This window comes from Catharus ustulatus, chromosome 6, assembly GCF_009819885.2.
Source record: "Catharus ustulatus isolate bCatUst1 chromosome 6, bCatUst1.pri.v2, whole genome shotgun sequence".
Lineage (NCBI taxonomy): Eukaryota > Metazoa > Chordata > Aves > Passeriformes > Turdidae > Catharus > Catharus ustulatus.
The window spans coordinates 3,579,115-3,599,026 of record NC_046226.1 but is presented as its reverse complement, the minus strand read 5'-3'; the positions used below and the strand labels follow the sequence as shown (position 1 = coordinate 3,599,026).

General features: G+C 45.1%; 1 protein-coding gene and 1 non-coding gene across 2 annotated transcripts; one reads left to right on the top strand and one right to left on the bottom strand.

The window, feature by feature from the left end:
* The first annotated feature begins 10,791 nt into the window (after positions 1-10,791).
* TBPL2 (TATA-box binding protein like 2) lies at positions 10,792-19,148 on the top strand. Its single transcript, XM_033063493.1, has 7 exons — positions 10,792-10,842; positions 13,588-13,973; positions 14,726-14,813; positions 15,054-15,145; positions 16,209-16,376; positions 17,303-17,397; positions 19,069-19,148. Exons 1-7 carry the CDS (start codon positions 10,792-10,794, stop codon positions 19,146-19,148), a joined length of 960 nt encoding a protein of 319 aa, XP_032919384.1.
* TRNAG-UCC lies at positions 10,882-10,953 on the bottom strand. The gene has a single exon. It is a non-coding gene; the product is annotated as a tRNA-Gly (tRNA).
* Positions 19,149-19,912: the final 764 nt, after the last annotated feature.

The window sequence follows — 19,912 nt, the reverse complement described above, 5'->3', positions numbered from 1 at the left end:
CCGCAATTAAAGGGCAGAGAGTGCAAATCCAGCTGCTACAGCTACAGAAGGGACAGGCACCGATCTCTGTGCTCTGTGACCAGTGAGGGAATGGCTCAAGCTGTGCCAACAGAGATTCAGGTTGGATATCAGGAAAGGTTCTTCCCCCAGGAGGGTGCTGGGCACTGCCCAGGCTCCCCAGGGAATGGTCACAGCTCCAGGAGAGTTTGGACAACACTCCCAGGCACAGGGTGGGAATGCTGGGATGTCTGTGCAGGGCCAGCAGTCAGACTCATGATCCTTGTGCATCCCTTCCAACTCAGGATATTCTCTGATTCTATGATTCAGAACTTTCTCCTCTTCCTGCTTCCAGGATTCGGAGTTGATTTCCTTGCTGGGTGGTCACTGCTTGCTCTGAAGGATTTCAGCTGACAACATTCCACTTCCTACGAAGTCTGTGGTCCTTCCCATCTTACAGATTTGCCACAACATCACAGCACAAAGCACCTGAAAAAGCTTTAAAACCCCGTGTCCCATGTCACTGCCCAAAACATAAGGCAATCAACTCTCTCAGTTGTGTGGATTGGGAAACCTGGTAAAAAAACCTCACCAGAGAGCCACTGCTGTGCCAGGCAGGCTAATGGTGCTGAATGTCCTGACTGCAGGGAGGAAATGATGCAAATTTTTAAAAAGCCACTGAAATCCCACTCACATTAGGCAGCCACTCATGGGGAAAAAGAAAAGGTTTTGAAATGCCGCAGGAGCCCCACGTCATTAGTTTTGCCAGGAATTTTGCTTTCTCAGATCACAGGGAAAAAGCCCTCAGATCTGTGGATTCAGAGGAAGCTCGAGAGAAAGGCAAGCTATGCACTGAGCTGGGCTGTAAGTCGTGGGGGCTGATTATTGTTAATTTAGCATTTTATATAAGAATGTGAGAGATTCTTATCAAAGCCTGAAAAAAAACGCCCTGCATGTTTCAACACCTCACTGAATCCAACTAGGAAAAAACCAAAAAATCACATGCTGGATTTTCTCTCTCTCCCTTTATTTGCATTAAAATTTTTCATACTATTCATAATCATGAATCCCTGCAATTGACAGGAAGTGGAAATTAATAGATTATATGGACACATGCAAAAAATATTTCAACTGTTGCTAAAGAAGGTCACAAAAATGACTACGATTTTCTTCTCAGAGTAGTCAGCTAGGAGTAACTCCATTGTGGAAACTTGAGCTATATGGAAAAATATGTTTGATCCAGTTCAGCTGTAAGGGAATAAAAATAAATCTGTCCTAAGCAGCATCTGTCAGCAGAAATGACACTGGAAACTCTTGCAAGAAGAATAAAAGCTCATAATAAAAAAAAAAAAAATCTAAACCATGACATTGTATGTGAGCAGGATGAAAATCCATCAGGCTACTACCAGTCTCCAAATAATCCCTACAATGTAGATGTGCTGTTAATTACATTGAGATGATCACATTTTGTACTGCTGGAAATACAACTAATTAAATGAATTGTTTGAAACTGTTTCAGAGCTCACTGGAAAAAATATTTATTTATAAACTACATTCACCTTCCATTTCTGGATTCCATCATTGTAACAGAGCACTGAAAAGCACAAAATTTGGTTTAAAACAGTATAAATATGACCAACTATGAGCAGCAAAATTAGAGCCCCCCAGACAGCTGAGTGCCCATCTCAGTGACTGACATCTTCAGTGATCACACTTAAATCTTTATTTCTGCCAGTTTTCCTTGAGACTCTTCAGTCCCCACCTCCCAGCACCAGTCACTCCCAGTTTCCACATTTGCAAAATAAAACAGAAATCACACTGGGAAAATCCCTGTCCTGCTGTTCCTGGACCAGACACCCAAACCACACCTGCCCACCCCTGAAATGCTCTGGTTTATACCCAACTCAGCAGCAGGAATTGCTGCCTGGTGCTGTAAGTGCTGCATCCCACCCAGCTGTCCCAACTGCACAGCTCCTGGCCATGCCACAGCCTCCCCTAAATCCCCCAGGACAGAGCCCTCCTGACTGTCCTGTGCACCTAAATCCCTGCAAGATCAGGGCTGCCATCACTCTGAATAATCCCTACTCAATTTCAAGTCAATTATTATTCCTACACCTGCATCTCATGGCTTTAATTCTCTCTTTTTTCATTTTTTTTTCAAAAAAGTTTGATTTCACCCAAAAAGCAACAGCTTTAGCTGGAAGCACTCACTGTAAAGGAAAACCTATTTGCTGTGACTCCAGCAGGTCACCAGGTCTGGGCCACAGAGGTGGAATTTAATTTCTAATCTGGAGATCTCAAGCCTTTGGTATCAGATAGAGCTAAAGGGATCACAGGGAAGCTGGACAGAAAAGCAGCTTTCCAAGCAGCACAACAATAACCAGGCTTTGAATTCCCATGAGAGTGTTATTTCAAAACAAGTTCCAAATTGTTTTCTTCTTTCTTGGTAGCATCCTAGCAGATGATGATTTTTTAAGAGTGGATGGTTAATGGTTATTGTTAAGTAAAGCAAATGCAGAAATGACACAGAAAACACCTGTAAAACACTCCCTGTATGGTGGAACAGTGATAGTCCAAATCCTTTTCTCCCATTCATCATTCACAGCAACTGCTTGTTATTTTTGCTGTTCAACATTAATCTAGGGCAAGGTTTCAATTAATACTCTGCTTCATCAATACCAGTGGAATGAAGATATTTCCCTTTGCTCAGAAAAAGGGAACCAACACAAGGTGTCCCACCTGAAACGCAGCAGGATGGACAGCAAACAGAATATGAAGTGAGAGATGGGGAGAAAAAAGAAATGGAGAGTCAGACAGACCTCATGCTCTGAAGGCTCTTTCAGCCTGAGGATCAGGTATCCCACGGCTGGAGCAGCTTGCAAGGCTGGCTCAGCACGTTTTCCTCCTGCAGCCAGGGAAGGACATTGATTGAGCTCTGTAAGACACCACGGGAACGGCATGTGTGTGTGTCAGGCTGTGACAAACTTCTAAGGAAACACGCAGCAAACACCCTGGTAGCCTGTCTGGATAAATCAAAGAGCACAGGAGCCATCCCAGCTGCTCTTGCAGAGTAGATTAATATGAAAGTATTTTGTCTGAGGCTTCACAAGAGATGCATCCGCCTGCCTGGAGCGATGAGTGTCAGGCCAAGGTCCCCAGTTTGCTGTCCCTGGTGGTGACACACACCTGTGTCCCAAGGGTGGCTGGAGACTTGGAAACATTCACAAATCCTTAGGTCTGAGGAGACATCCTGTCCTCTGGTGGCCCAGGAGATGCAGAAATTCCCAGAGATGTCACAAACTCACCAGGCATCCCTCTGCAAGCTTCTATTTCAGCTCACACCTAAAATGAGCAAATATTCTTCTCTTCACCTACATATCCAATTTTTTTACATAACAAGCCTCTCCCTAGTGAACCTATAGCTGCCCACATTGTACCTAGGTTTCTATGGTTTCTATCATACTGTTCATAAGCCCTGGAAGGCAGAAAGGGTTAAAAACCAACTCAGATTCTCCAGGGAAAACAGAAAAGGGCACCAGAAAAGCCAATTCAACTGATTTGACCCAAAGGGACAAAAGAAGGTTTAGTAGATCCTTTATAAAATGTCAGAGAGAAAAGCTTTATTTTCCCACAGGGAAAAACATACCCATTAACAAATTAGGTGAAAGCCAAGTGAGATGTAAAAGGTCTGAAATTCCTCAATGCCTTTAAACTGTCTGTCTTCACACACTTCATTTATTTTGGACAGCAGCACTGCCCATGCCAATTTGGGAGCAAAAGGGACTGTGAAAATACCTAGGAATTAATGTGTTTTTAAATGTTAATAAGCAAATCTTAATTGATCTGAGCAACACTATTTGGGTTTTAGAGAACAACCAACTCGGGACACAAGCCCATGTGGGTTCCTGGTTTTCCTCAGAGCACCACTGAGCAAACCTTTCAACTCTACCTGAGTGGAAACAGAGTTCAGGGGAGCTACTCTTGTATTTATGAGTTGGGTAAATGCCCACTGAAGGGAGGCCAAAGCAATCACAGCATTTAATTATCCCTGACAAGTCACAGGGGGGAAAAAAAAGAGGAAAAAAAATAACACCTTTGAAATGAAGGGCACTGTGAAAAGGGAGCTTCCTCCACAGCCTGCAGATACCAAAAATATATAAAAATATTCCTTATAGTATCTTGGACAGTATGGGGAAAATTAACTCACATTCCACTTCCAGAGACCAACCATAAATCCAAATGCCAGAACCTGTTGGACGGAAACTGCAAAGACAGCAAGGAAGAGAGAGGAAGATCCAAAGGGAGTGATGAAGCTGTAACAAAAGGGATCTCAGGCCGGGCTCCTGCTTGGCTGGGATGAGCATGGAAATGAGATGAAGAGCAGGAGGCAGCAGACTCCTCCATCCCAGCTAAACTAACAGCATTTATCAGCAGAGAACGGGTGAAGGGCTGCAGTGACACAAACAGGACGTGTTAACAGTTAATTATGTGTGTTAAAAGCACAGAACCATCAAGGCGAGGGGATTGGGGCTTCTGCTGACATCTGGCAGCGTTTTGGGGAAGCTGAGTTTCTCCTGAGGTCCTCGTTGATTCAGGAGCAGTGATTTGCTGACGTTAATTGGAGGAAGAGGTAATGAGAACTGACTAATCACCGAGCTGTGTGCCCTGCAGACTCATTCCAGTGTCAGTCATTATATCTTGCTGATCACTCAGACAAAACTCCGTTTTAGGGGGAATTCAGTGATTGGCCAGCACCCTTCTTTGACTCATTGTATTTGCATTTAGTTGTACAATAAGCTGATAAAAAACCGTGGTGGTGTCACAGCTCAGCTGACACAGCAGTGAAGGCATCACAGTACATGCTCTAATTCCTGGAGAGCTTGCACTGAAGGTCTGGACGTGCTAATGTCACTGCTGGTGTCTCCAATGTGACTGTGACCCCTGCAAACTGAATTAGCAGAGCTGTGCCAGCAGCTGCTGCATGCACACCTCTCCTTTGCTGTGCAAACACACAGGACTGCTATTACTATATTGTTTTTCCAGACAAGGCTTAAAGGATCAGTATGTAATTGCAGCAGTGAGTTCAAGGTATGAGATGCAGTGTTTGCATTAGAGAGATTTGTCACAAAACTCGGAGGGAAACAGCAGCACTCAGATGATCCATCACACACTCACCTCATTTAAATGCAATTCAATTTAGCCAGACCCTTTGGCACAAAAGTGGGAAAGATGACTAAACAAAAAGCACAGAAGAATACTTCTGACCCCAGGTGTCAGATGGATTTGTGTGTGACATTCACAGGGGAGCTGTCCAAGAATTGCAGCCATTCATTGCTAGGCTGCAATTAAGGTGGCAGCCAATGTTTAAAACCCTCTTCATCCCATTTTTCCCCTTTTCTGGCCACATTTTAAATACAACACAGAATGAAAAATAAAAATAGACTGCTGTGCCCTGCCCCACATGAGGCTGGGCCAGGATGAGTGGATTTCTATGCACACAAACACACAGAATGCCTTCTTTTAATCAGTTTGTTGCCTGACACAGATAAGAAAATTAAATGAAGTTAACTGCACAGTTTTCAAGTCACCATTCAGCCTTTCAGTTGAGACAGATGATTTCTACTTACAGTGCTTCTTCCTCTGGCATTCAGTGGAGAGTTTGGCAATCCTCTCTGGGTCTGGTTCTCAGCAATTCTCTGACAAGGGGGCAGTTGGTGTCTCCATTGCACATAATAGAGCTGTAGAAGCCAGAAAAAAATGGCTCTTTTCTAGCCAGTTTACCCCTTTCCCATCTGACAGAAGTGATTTTCTTTCCTGATTCAAAAGCCAACACATCCTGGTCTCTGCCAATGAGCACATCAGGCACAGGCATCAGCACACAAATGCTCAGAGTCCACTAATGTTTGCAAAAAGTATAAAATTCCCCCATTACTGCCCTTCTCAGGGAATAAGAGAGCCCCAATTTAACCAGGGCAAAGAGGCAGCACCCAGCAAATCCAGAAACCCACACAGGATTCTGGCTCAACTTCCAACCATTGTAACCTCACTTCTGCCAGAGAGTTACTCCTGATTTACACAGGGCAAGTTAGAGCCAAGTATCAACTCCAATGGACCTGATTCTGTTCATGTTTACACCAGCACAACCTGATGGTGACACTAAATAATTCACAATTAAAAGTCAAATTACTCACTATTACTCGGTGAGTAGTCATGGCAACTTCTTTCCTTCCTTAGCAATAAATCCAGTATCTGCTGATGTGCCAGGCATTGATCAGGTCTGGAATGGAATATTATGGGACAGATAAGTATGAGGGTGATGCTCACACTTGTCAGACCAAAGGCACTCCAGCATCTCTCTCTGAGTTGCCTTTTGGGCTGCAGACATTTCTCAAGAGCTTTTTCCAGCTCCATGCAGATCCTTCACTCCCACCAACTTGACTGCAGCTCACCTGCTCCTCTCCCTGACCCTGTCCAGGTTCCCCTCAGCACCTCACTATTTACATCCCTGACATGATGGGAACCAGGCACAGGGACCAAAACAAGGCTAAATCACACAGAAAGAACAACCTCTGCAACAAGACTTGGATTCTGCTGTTGACAGAGGAGTGCTGGCTCCTGGACTAATTAGAAAGTGCTGAATTTGGAGGCATCTTGTGCATAATATATTGGTTATTTCCTTAGAACATGGTCCAGCTCTCAGTTGCTCTTCTGCATACTCCAAAGGCAGAGTTTTAATGCTGCAGGCAGCGAGGGCACCAGGAGATGGAAGCTACACCTGAGGCAATCTACACTCTTCTGAGACAATTACACCTATAAAGGTTTAGCATAAAGCTCAGGAGAGCAGAAAGCAGAACACTGTCAGTCACAAGCTTTTAATTCTGAAACTGCCTCCTAAAAAAGATAAGATAAAGCCAAACCAGATTAACCAACTTCAAAGCAAGCAGCAAGGCATTTAGGGCATGCTAGAATAGAATGCAGCTGTGCAGGGCACTGATGAATTAAACAGGTAGAGGTTCCTTAATGACTTGCTCTTTGTCCCTTCCAGGTTTTTGGAAGTCTCCTGTGATTAGTCTCATCTCCTGATGAGTTACAGCATCCAGGTGATGCAGCAGTGCATCAGAAATGCTTAAGAGGCTGATCCAGGAGTGGTAGCAGGAGCTCTGTGGAACAGTTTCCCCCAATTAATTACCAAGGTAGAGTGATACTGAATGGCTGTTGCAAAGGATACACAAAGCACTTACTGTTGTGCTAATCATCAACTTTCTAAGCAGAATTAACCAATTTGCTAATTAAGGCTCATGACAATTCATCATTACAGTAACTCTGCAGTGCAGTGATTCATCACCTGGTCACCAGGCATGGGGAAGGGCTCCTCCAGCGGCTGCTTCCCTGCTCTGAGCACTCCTGCCGTGACTCACTAGGGCCGGGATCTGGATGGCTGCTCCTTTCCAAAGGAATTTAAAAGGTGGGGGGAAAAAAAGGGGGTGAGTGGAATCCCAGGCAGTTTGAGAGAGGAAATAATCTTTTTAAAATTGGCATGGGAAAAATAGTTGCTTTTTGTAATATTATTTGACTTTGATGATCAGAAATTAAGCAGGTAAGTCTCATGAGTTCTAAATGGTACATTTTGCATTAACATCTGTCCAACCCATGACAGGGGTTGGTCTCCCACTGAAGAAGGAAGGGAATGATGCCTCTGCTGACTAAGGAGAGACACAGAAGTTGGGAGGCGAGGGGAGAAGCTGTCCTGGGTTACAATACAAAGTGTGACCAAAGGTATCTGTTCTGCCACCATCTGTTGAGGGTGGGGGCAGTGATCCAGATCTCTGTGGGAGATATTCTGCTAATGGGCATCCATTGAAACCAGCTGGGGCAGTGTTCTTTATCTCCAAAGGGGATATCTCCTGTTAATGGGCCATCCATTGAAACCAGGCAGGGCAGTGTTCTTTATCTTTTCACAACCCATCCTTCCTCCAGCCAGTCATTTTCTGCTCATGGCCATTGAGTCCCACTGTGGCACTGATAAAATTACTGCATCCCATTGGGAGTTGCTCCAGCCAGGGGGAAGAGCCCAACATTTCTTACCAAGATAAAAACAGAGGGTTTGGGACACTAAGGGAGCCCCTTTCTCCACTGGACTCCAGAGGAAAACCGGATTTCTCCACATCCCCACTGGAGCTCCGGAGGGAAACTGCACCTTGTACAGGAGCACTGCTCCAACTGAGCCACATCTGTCACTGCAGGAGGATGCAGCCACCATGGAATGGGACTGCTGCCAACACCCTGCCTGACGGGTGTCAGGTTGTACTCTGACTGTGTCAGGGTTTGGGGTTTGTTCTTTGTAGTGCTGTATTTCTATTTTAATTTCCCTAGTAAAGAACTGTTATTCCTAATTCCCATATCTTTGCCTGAGAGCCCCTTGATTTCAAAATTATAATAATTTGGAGGGAGGGGGTTTACATTCTCCATTTCAAAGAGAAGCTCCTGCCTTTCTCAGCAGACACCTGTCCTCCAAACTAGGATAGAAGCCCAGGGCTTCAGTGCCTCCTGCTCTCTGGACCTCCCACCACATGGGCTTCACTCCCTGGGGCTCCCCATCACTGCACACCCCCCTCATGGAGCCTCCCCCACCGGGCAGATGCCCAGCTTGGGAGAGGAGGCTGCGAGCACAGAGCTCTCCTGAGGCACAGCCACACCTGCCCTCCTTTGGGCAGTGCCAGAACGCCCTTCCCCTACAGCAAAACAACCCTGAAAGTTAGAATTGCACACACAGTGTGACTCCTGGCTCCTCAGATGCTCTCTCAGCTTTCTAAACATCTTCTCTTCTTCAAATGGCTAAATAATCTTTCACCCATTTAACCTGAGACACCAAACTCCATGACTCACCCAGAATCTCAACATTTCCTTGTGCCCTTGCCATTTGTCCTTATTCAAGACAAGAAACAACACCAGTATCAACAGATTTGTATTTTATGTTCCTCTCTGATGTAGCCTCGCTCACTTGAACACCATAATTTGACCTTTTGTATCTCAGGCTCACAAAATGCAGACAAATCAATTCCCAGGAGCTGCAGGATGAACATGGGGGGTTCTGCAATGAGGGATTAATTACCTGAGGAAATGCACAGCACTGCAGCTGCAATGCTACAGGCAGGGAAGCCCCAGGAGCACCTCCAGCTTCCCAATTTAAGCACAGCAATAGTGTCACACACTGGGGGAAGCACCAAGCTCCTGCCTCCCTGAGATGTCACTGCAAGGGCAATGCTCAGCACAATCCCTTAATTCCATGATTTCTGATGTCAGGAAGCAGCTGTGAGGGCTGGGCTTGCACTGCTGGTGGGAGCAGAGCCCCATCCTGTTGTGCTCCCAAAGGCAGCTGAGACCATGGAGCTGTCTGCAAGCACCCCAGTCACCTGCCAGCCCTGAATGGACATTTTAGATTTAACCATTCTAAGCTGACCTGAGCTGGCTCCACCAGCCTCCCTAATTCAAAGTATAACCCTCCCTGAGTCCTCTCCTTGCTTTGCTGCTTGATGTGGCTCCTGGGTGCTGCAGGACAGGCTGTGTGATGTAAATCAACCTGCTTGAGGCTGGATTTTTCTGGGGCTGGGAGGATTTGGCAGCTTTTATTACTCACTTGTAAGGTGAGTCCCAGAAATACCACAAACAAGCCCAGCAGGCTGGCTGAGGGGGGAAGGATGCTCATCAGCCATGAATGCTCTGTTCCTTGGATAAAGGGCACTAATCTAAACCTTTGCATCTCTGGGGCAGTGAGAAGAGCCTGGCAGCACCTCCCAAGGCCCTGCTGCATGTCTGAGCTTTGACATCTTTTTCCAAAGGTTTTCTTCAGCTCAGCTTGCTGTTTGTAAGCAAATCTCACAGCAAAGTCCTGCCTGGCAGAGCAACAGGTGCAGTGATCGTGACAGTCAGCACATCCACCAGCCCAGGCACGCACAGGGATGTGTTCCCAGCTTGTGCCTCCACAGAAATCCATCCATCCATCCATCCATCCATCCATCCATCCATCCATCACCACACAGCAACAGGACAGGGCAGAGGGAACAAGTCAGACAGCAACTGCTGGCATGGACTCAAGCAGTGCCCAAGCCAAACTGTGCCAGTGTGAGACTCCCACAGCATCCATCAGCCAGGCACAACGTGAGCTCCTTCCCGGGAATGTGCTGCCTCACAAGGGACATGGGGAAAGGGAGTGGCCCTAAATCGTCAGAGGGCAGAAGGACACTCCAGAGGGGAAATGCCTGCACGAGGAGGACAGTGGATATAAAGAGCAAAGGCTTCTCCCCACCCTCCCTAAGCAGTGTTAGCCCTACTGAGAAGAAACCAATTCATCACAATGCCCTCGGTTTGAAGTTTACACTTGTGGCTGTGGGGAGCTGCTCTCGAAGGACCAGATGTGCCTCATTGCATTCGGGTGGGAGAAGTTAAGGGGCACATGACACTTGCTAAAAAGCATCATCTGTGCAAGGTCTAAGCTACAATCCAACTACATTTCTCTTCAACCCTGCAGAGGACAGCAGGCTCAGAGGAGCTCAGGCACAGGTTGTGTTTTTAGGTTCCCATAAAGCACACGAGAAGAGCACCCCGATTTCTCTCTAGTGCTCTCAGACAGCCGTGCAGGTGGGCAAGGGGCTCCAAGGCTGCTCGATGAGGATAAAACTCCCAGCTGTGATGGGCTCTGCTCCCTGACAAGCCACACGTGGCCCCGGGGCTGTCTCTGGGGATTAAAAGCGGGACCGCAGCAGGGTCGGGAGGTTTGTGTTGGTGGCCGTGCTGATGGAGGGCGCATCGCCGCTGGAGCGGTACCTGGAGAGCTGCAGCGGCCAGGTAAGGGAGGAAGGGGGAAAAAAAGAAAACAAACTAAGCTGCGTTGGCCGGGAATCGAACCCGGGTCAACTGCTTGGAAGGCAGCTATGCTCACCACTATACCACCAACGCTGCGCTGCGCTCATTTCTGCAGCCGCGCCCCAACTGCGTTACTGCCGCAGTCCTGCTGGGCTGAGCCCCAAATCCTTCCCTGTTCCAAAGGATTCCTCCTGTCCCGAGGAGCTCTCTGGAGCGGCAGGTTGCCCTTGCTGCCTGGAAGGAGGATGGTGGTGCTGCCGTGGGTGGGCACTGAGAGGGCAGGAGGCTCGCATCCCCTCCTTCTGGTTAGTAATGTGTGCGAGAATTCATTATTTCGGTGTTGGAATGGTCGTGCTGATCTCGGGAAGCGACTAGGAGAGGGCTGCACTCCACAGCTGAACATCGTTGTTATTCAGGGGGCAAAACTTCTTTACATCCTGGTGTAAATTACTTTTCAGCTCAGAAAACAGGCTTAGCACAAGCTGTTTGAATCTAGAGACTGTCCTGTGGCAGTGGGTAATATCTCTGAATATGCCCTCACAAAGTGTATAATGTGGTGAGGTATAATAAAGCTTTTACAAGTGCTTGTGAGCTTTTTATATTTCAGATTTGCTGAGACACTTGGTAATAGCAGATGTATGTTATCACTGCAGGAAGGAAAAAAAAAAAACAATCTAAGTCTGTTGCTTAAGGCAATTGGGTTTGATTTGTGCCTACCTGAGTTGCAGGGATTTCTGCAGTGGAAGTGAAAAACGCTGTTTCCCCTCAAGCTGCCCCAAACTGAGGGATCTCAGACAGGCTGTGTGTGTGAAATCCCCCCCTGGAGCTGCTGGGAGATGTCCAAAGCCATGCAGTTGGTGGGGCCTTGGTGAGGTTAATTAACCCAGAGTCTATAGCAATAACCCTTGGCAGCCAGCCCAAGGCAAACATGGTCTTGTGGCCCTTTCACAGCCTCTGAGCATCTGTCTGACATGAAGGAAATATTCATTCCCCAGCACTTAACCCTATCAGGGCTTTTCCTCACACTCTTAGGTGCAATCCTGGTCAGACAGGAAAACTTACTTTCTGTTTGTACCTGCTCTGTGCAATTTATTTTTGCAGACTTTACAGCTGTGTGATCCTTCCAGCCTCATGTACCACTCATTTCTCCACCAGATTACTTAAGATATGGCATAACTGGCTTTGGTTGTTTGTGGGTGGGTTTTTTTTTACTGTTATGTTATTCTTTGATGCCCATTAGTATGATGTGAGTAGTCTCACAGGGAGCTTTTTGTACCATTTTCTCTTCATTGTGCTTCATTCAAAACCTTCCTAATGAGCTCCAGTACAGCTAATCCTTAGTCCACAGGAATTCTTGCACAGACTCTGACTTCCTTCCCTTGCTGCTGACTCGAAAAATACCTATCCAAAATAGATGTGCTTTTATGATTCCATCATATTTTATTTGTAAATGTTAATTACATATTTGACCCCTTTTTTCTGAAGGGTAAAGGAGTACCTAGACTTACTCAACCACCAGATCTTCTCTGGGGTTCTGCATTTAGAAGTCAGTTTTAAATGTAAGTGTTGGCAATGCTTTCCAGGTTGCATCTGTATTCAGGCTAGTGAGGGTTCTCTGGGAGGATCTATCACTTTGTCAGAGTTTTCCAAGTGTCTGCAGGCAAATACACTGCAAAGTAGGAGCACAGATCTCCTAGATGTGCATGGCTGCCTTGCCAAGTGAGCTGACTAGAAGAGAGCAGCACTGGCTGAGGGCTGGGAAGCACTGATCTGGAAATCCTGCTCCTGCTGGAGGTCAGGCAGCTGCTGCCAACTCAAGGGCCTCAGTCTCATGCACAATTCTGTGTGCTGATTTGTGCTTGGACTTTTCAAGTCCTTCTGGCTCTTGAACTTTAAAATGCCTGATTAAACACAAAACCTCTTGTATGGATTCTTTAGTCCAAGCTGTCACCTGCTGTGGATGTTGGCAGAAACTACCTTCAGAAAGAGGCTTAAGTACCAATGGAGAGGGAATAAATCCTGCCCTGAAACTCCTGCCTCATTGACATGGTGATGAGCTTTAAACAACTTTTAATAAATAGTTGATAAAGGAGGATGTTACTATGAAAGAGCTTGCTTGCAGGTGTGTTGTGTGTTTGGTGCAGGACAGGATGCTGGTTCTGCTGACTGTGGTGAGCCTTTTTTTAGTCCCATCTTCTTATCTATAGCTTCAATCAGGCTGGTGGCCTCCAGGAGCTGAGGAATGAAGTGCTGCTGATTCTGGGAGCTGCTGCCCTCTGTTGCACAAAGCAATGCTGGCACTGTCCCCTGCTAGCAGGGAGAAATGGAATAATATACAGAATGGGAGATAAAGACAGCCAGAAAATGCTGTCATCACTGGAAAAACTCGTGAGTGTGATAATGTAGCTGTGTGCATGGCTGAGGTGTGACAGGGCTGTGAAGGGTGAAGTGACAGTGTTGTACCTACATTTCTCAATGTGTGCTGTCCCAGGAATTCTCTGGAATGCCTGTGGACTGTGGTGGGAAAATGCATTATACAGGCTGTCTGGATTTTTATACACTAACAGAGAAGCAAAGGACACACTTTCAATCTTAAAACCAACCTTTGCTAAAATATATAGTGGGGAAAATTATTGAAACTTCCTGAAGATTAATCCTAATTTACTGTCCCAGTTACCATAACTGTTTTAATACAAGACCCTTAATGGCACTTTTTCTTAATTCAAGGATGACTTCTCCACCAGTCCTCATCTGTTCACTCCTATGAGCCCTTATGGTTTGGAACTTCCAATTCAAACAACTTCCCAGTTAAGCCAGTCCAAGGAGCTCCTTCCAGACTTCTCCTCCGTGGATCTCAGCTTTCTCCCAGATGTCACCCAAGAGAACAGAGAACAAAACCTCTCTGAGGATGGTCATGGAACACAAAAAGAGCTGGATGGGTCACTACCAAGCAAGGAGGACAGTGTTCTCATGGATGAAAGCAGCTTGTCACATCCAGGTGCAGCTCAGCCATCTCCTGAAGCATCTGGTGTGTGTCCTCCCCTGACTCCAATGACTCCACTGACCCCAGCAACATCTGTTTCAGAAAGCTCTGGAATAGTCCCTCAGCTACAGTAAGTTCTGTATTATTTATATAGCACACAGCATAGTCAGAGTTTGGCTTAAACTGCAAGGTGTTGCTCTGACTTGTCACTTGGAGAATGTAGCAAGTGTGGCTTGATCTTAAATAAGCCAAAAAACTACAGGAGCAGTTGTTCCTTTGAAGGGGAGAGATGGGGGAAATGAAGTGACAATATATATTAAAAATATGACTATAAATAGGAAGATACTTGAAAAGGAGGATTTCTTCCAGGAAGGAGAAATGTGAAGGATGGCAGCAGACTCCAGGGGTTTAAAGATGCTGCTCTGCTTTTCCAAAAGGAGAAACAGAACTGAGTGTGAGAAACTCTCACTCATTAAAAGGTGCTGTCCTGTCTAGGATAGAGCAAGTCTGGAATAGTTTATACCTGTAGAAAATAATCCACCCTTACCCATCTTAGGGGCCATAGTAACTCTAAATAGTCAGGAATGGTTCAATCCAAAGCTGTGAAAGGCTTCAGTGATGCAGTTTTTGGATGACACACAAACTTATAATTCACACACTAATAATTTCATACCTTGCTCTATCTCAAAGTGCAGTTTTGGGATTGAATTGCTTAAGTTTTGCCAGAAATAGCTTAATGCTAGAGTGGGGAAGAGACAGGCAGGAAATCAGTTGATGGTAATTGTTAATTGGAGTGTGACTCCACATTAAGCCAGTGCTGCTGGGGGGTGGCTCTGCAGTGGCTGGGTTTTGCAATGAGAAAATTCCTCCCTCATTCCTCAGGAATATTGTGTCAACTGTCAACTTGGCTTGTAAACTGGATCTGAAGAACATAGCTCTGCATGCCAGAAATGCAGAGTATAACCCAAAGGTAAATCTTGGACTCAAGGCTTTACCTTCACTTCCCTTTCTCAGTGCTGAGGGATCCCAATGGTCCTGTGACTGTGGTTTTAACTCTCCTGTTCCCAGGTGGGTGGAAAATAACTTTAGGGTGGTAAAGAAACACTTGAAAAGCAAATATGTGTTGTGACAAGCTTTGAAAGTGTTAATTGTTGCAACACTGAACAGAAATACAGCTAAATTCCTGTCAGGTCCTCCTTTGAATTTGTAGAGGTTTGCTGCTGTGATCATGAGAATCAGGGAACCACGAACAACAGCCCTCATCTTCAGTTCAGGAAAAATGGTCTGCACAGGAGCAAAAAGGTATTTCTCTGTTTTTTCCCTTCCTCTAAAGGTCTGGGTCTTGCAGCTATGCATAAATTCTGATGCAGAATGTCTGAAAAATCTTGTTTAAAGCACCTAGCAAAGGACTAATTGCAAGAAAAAGTAAAGCTGTGATATTGAAAATGTTGCTTTCTTCATGATGGCACCTTAGCAATTTCTGAACTGTGTACTTCTGTCCCTGAATTTAGATTGAGCTAAGCAGACATCAGTAAAAAAGCTGCTAACATACCCAGAAATTGTAAAGGGATTATTTGCATTTCTCACTGATTTTTAAAGTGTTTAGGACATAACTTGTGTCTGTCAAGTCTCTCTTTAGTGTCTGTGTGCACCAGTCAACACATCTGCCTCTAGCTGAAGTGGGAATTGGGGAAAGCAAAAGTTTATTTCTGTACTCTGAAGCCTTTTCCCCCTGAAGTGCATCAGAGACTGCCTTGGTTTTTATATCCCAGAACAGTCAATTAGAATTAATTCAACTCATGCTTAAGAGACCTCTTCTCCAGCCCCATCACCACTCCAGGCAGCTGATTGTACTGGTGCCTGCAGTGTTCCTGGATCAGCACTGAGGAGCTGCTTTGGGGAACTGAGAAACCTCTCAAAAGGGGAACCTCTGAGTGATGAAACATCTCCAGTGGGTTCAACCAGACCACAGGATGGTGAATAAACAAGTCCCTTACTCATTGTAGTTCCCTGCAGTAGTTCTGGGGATGGAGCCTTGCTATTTTGAGTAGCAGGATCTCTTTTTCTAGAGTGCAGGTTAGCACAGTGGTAGCTATAAATTGAATTCTACCTCAGGAGCAGAGCAAAGGACTAATAAAAATTGATTTTTCCACTTTGCTCTGCCTTTAGTGAAAAGCCCCATCCTTGGAAGTGTCCAAGGCCAGGCTGGACAGGGCTTGGAGCAACCTGGGATAGTGGAAGATGTCCCTGCTCTTGTCAGGGGGTGGAACAAGATGGGCTTTAAGGTCCCTTCCAGCACCAGCCATTCTGGGATTCTATGATTTGAGGGCTGTTTGGAGATTTCATTAAAGGTTTTTTCCTCTAGTGAAGAGCAGTCAAGGCTGGCAGCCAGGAAATACGCGCGGGTGGTGCAGAAGCTCGGCTTCCCTGCCAAGTTCTTGGACTTCAAGATCCAGAATATGGTGGGGAGCTGTGATGTGAGGTTCCCCATCCGCCTGGAAGGCTTGGTTCTCACCCACCAGCAGTTCAGCAGGTATGAGGAAATCAGGTACAACTCTGTGCAAGGTCTGAAGCTACTTGAACCTGCTCCATGCCTTTGCTCCACTGTGGAGTTTTAATACCAAGCTGCCCTCTTAACTCCCAGCAAAGCAGATTCCCGTCTGCAGGGAGAAGGTGCTAAAACTCATTTTCAAAATCTAGAATTGTAGCTATATTGTGTTTTTCTGGGATATTGTTTTGGTTCTGTTGGATGTTCTTTAGGCAGGAATTGAAAGGAAAGCTGTAGCTGAGTGATGGGCATGTTGTGCCTGTGAGATCAGCTTGTTCAAAACTAGACATTGCCAACAGGAAAGGATGATTTCAGCACTGACAAAACCAAAATTCAGTTGTCTTTCATTAGCACTGCATCTAATAGTTTGCATTTCATTTAGGAACTAAATATATTTAAATATTTATGTTGGCTGTTAATGTTGTCTTAGTTGCACAAGATGCTTCCTGATGAGGGCTCTTTGCAGACTTGGAAAGATTTACTGTGAGGGTGGGGAGGCCCTGGTACAGGGTGCCAAGAGAAGCTGGGGCTGTCCCTGGATCCCTGGAAGTGTTCAAGGCCAGGCTTGGAGCAACCTGGGATAGTGGAAGGTGTCCCTGCCCATGGCCATGGATGATTTTTAAGGCCCCTTCCAATCCAGGCCATTCCATGATTTGAGGACTGTTTGAAGATTACAATAAAGGTTTCAATGCTATGACAAATCAGAAGTGGCTCACAAGTCACCATGAAGATCCCCCAGCAGCTCCAGCTGAGTTTAACAGGTTTCTCTTCAAGGTGTCCAAAGCCTGACCTGCCTTTCTCAGGTCAGCTGGTTAATCACCTTATTGTTACTGTAATTAAAGAGCACTTTATCCATACAATACTGAAACAGAATTTGCATTTTACTAATTTTACCTGCTTGCTTTGAACAGCTATGAACCTGAACTATTCCCTGGCCTGGTTTACAGGATGGTCAAACCAAGGATAGTGCTGCTTATCTTTGTGTCTGGAAAAGTTGTGCTGACTGGTAAGTGGTGCCTCTCTCTACCTGCAGCCCACTGCTACCTCATTTTCTGAGGCAGCATTTAAATTAAACATTAACTAAAAATCAGTATCTTGCCACTCAGGGATTTTTTTTTTTTAATGGCTGCTGCAGCTTATCTGTGTTTTCTGCAGATAACATCATATTGTTGCACTAGAATCTTGTATTGTTTCATATACAGAGTCTCAGATTTCCATGTTAAGTTTTTTTTTTTTATTCAAAGCCTGATGCCACGTGCCAATGCAGAGGATGCAAACAGGATGCTGACATGCCAGCAGCTACTCAGGCACTTAAATAGGGACCTCACAATAAGCAATTTAAAATGGCTTGGACAGGAAACAAACTTCTTAAAACACTTCACTGACAACATTTAGTAGGGATTATCAGAGGAAAGGGTGGAGATCTAAGAGCTTGTTCCAGACTGATTGGCAAAATAATTGTGAGGCAAAAGCCTTGCTGAGTCAGTGTGCTCCGCAGATACCTGTAGCTCAGATCCCAGGTAAAAAAAAGTGCATTCCTGAGCTCCTGGCACAAGCTTATGAAAGGTAAATGGTGCTTGTTCCCAAAAGCTCTGAATGCAGCATTCATATTCCCAACACAGTTTTGAGACATGTGGAAGGCAAGAGAAGTGCCTGCCTGAGCCAGAGATTCTCACAGCCGTAAGTCAGGAGTGAGCTCAGCAAGCTGAAGGATGGGGCACACAGGACAAAGCTTAAATGCTTCTCTCTCCAATGTCCACAATTTTCTTAGGTCCAGTAAAATTATACTGGTCAGTTCCATTCCATTGCATTTTTTGGGGTACACTAACTGTAACACCCTTGCTTCAGGGCCTGCTGCACACTTTTCTCTCAGTACTAGGCCCAGCTGTAATGAAAAAATTGGATTTGCTGAGCTGTGAGGAGGTTGTTGGGGTTTTTTTTCCCTAACCAAGAAAGCAACTTTACTTTTGAAAGCAAAATCGTGGTAAGACAGATGAATTATTCATGTCCAAGTGAGGACATGAGAAAAGGTTTACACATTCAACCTGAGCAGGGCTTAATTCCACTTTTGGTTCATTTAAATGCAGTTTTCTTTGGACCAGCATGAGTAGTGTTGCTGGCAGGGAATGTTCCTGCCTACTGCAATGCAGTTTGTGTGCAAGACTTGGTATTAAAGATTTGTTTACAGTACCACAGAAAGGGATTTAAAATCAAAGGTGTTTTAACACACAGCTTAAAATTAAAATTGCTTCTCAGAGCTGGAGAAGGAGAGTTCTCAAACCATGGAACAACTCCCAGTACAAAATAAAGGCCTTTCACTTCTTGTTTCTGCCTTTCCACTCACCTTCTGAACAGGCAGAGCTGTTATTCTTAAGCAGATAACACCATGGTGGTGCTCAGTTGCTTTTTTCCTTCTTCAAAGCCAGTAATTTTGCACCTGTCAAAAGCAGAAAATTACTGTTTTGGTTCCACAGATTAAACTAGTTTTAAAGCTAAGCAAGCTAGAAATTGTTCTTTGAGGTGGCAGATAGAAATTCTGCCTTTAACAGTAAGGTGCTCTCAATCCTCCTGGGTTTCTTTGTGGTTTGTAATCTTACTGGGTTTATACTGCATGCAGTTACTCTCAGCACTCTAATTCATAGGGTTGGGGTTTTTTTCTTCTTAAATGTCCATTCAGGAGCAAAAAACCGTTCTGAAATCTATGAGGCATTTGAGAACATCTACCCCATTTTAAGAGGTTTCAAGAAACCATCGTGACACAGCTCACAAAGCAATCCAGAATAACACCTGGGTCTGTGTGCTGTGCGTGGAACAGAAGCCAAGGAGATTCCTGGACCCAGTTGTGGACTTGGGGATAATTATGAAAATTATTCATTTCTGGATGCCACATATGCTGATGCCTTTCTATAGCTTGTGAAATTATCTTTTCTTTCTGATTCTCTCTGTCATCCACATGAGTTCTGCCAACTTTTCTCAAGTCAAAACACTTGATAAATGAATGCACTTTTAATAGAATGCACATTAAGGTGGCACTTAAAAATATTTTGTGGCAGAAGCCATGTGTCTTTTTCCCTGTTGAACAGGTGAATCCACACTGCACTTCAAACTGGTTTAATCAAAATCCTCAGCTCTAAGTGTCCTGAATTGTTCCTGCATTGTTGTAGTTTCATGTTTAAGCTCCACATATGTTATTGTCTGTAACATGGCTTGCAAAATCCTGCACTAGTTGATTTTGGTGTTTAGAAGACTGAAATCTGAATGTACTGAAACTGTACTGAAATCACTGATCCCACTGGCTGGGTAAACTGTTGTGTGTGATGGTGCAGGATTTTCTTTCACAGAGAAGACACTGCAGGTCCTGACTGCTGGGATACACCTAGAAAACCTGTGGATGGAGGGGTAGCTAATTAAGTTATCTAATTTGACATGGTAAGTTAGATTTTAACTGAATGGTACCCACTTGTATTACTGAAGTGCCCTCAGACGGTGGGGTTTCAGTGCAGACAAAAACATGTTGGTTT

Bases quoted from the DNA above. Each gene is read 5' to 3' on its own strand.
- TBPL2 (XM_033063493.1), top strand. From the start codon at position 10,792: ATGGAGGGCGCATCGCCGCTGGAGCGGTACCTGGAGAGCTGCAGCGGC. The intron at 13,974-14,725 runs GTAAGTTCTGTA...CTCATTCCTCAG, and splicing joins GGAATAGTCCCTCAGCTACA to GAATATTGTGTCAACTGTCA. The intron at 16,377-17,302 runs GTATGAGGAAAT...TGCTTTGAACAG, and splicing joins ACCCACCAGCAGTTCAGCAG to CTATGAACCTGAACTATTCC.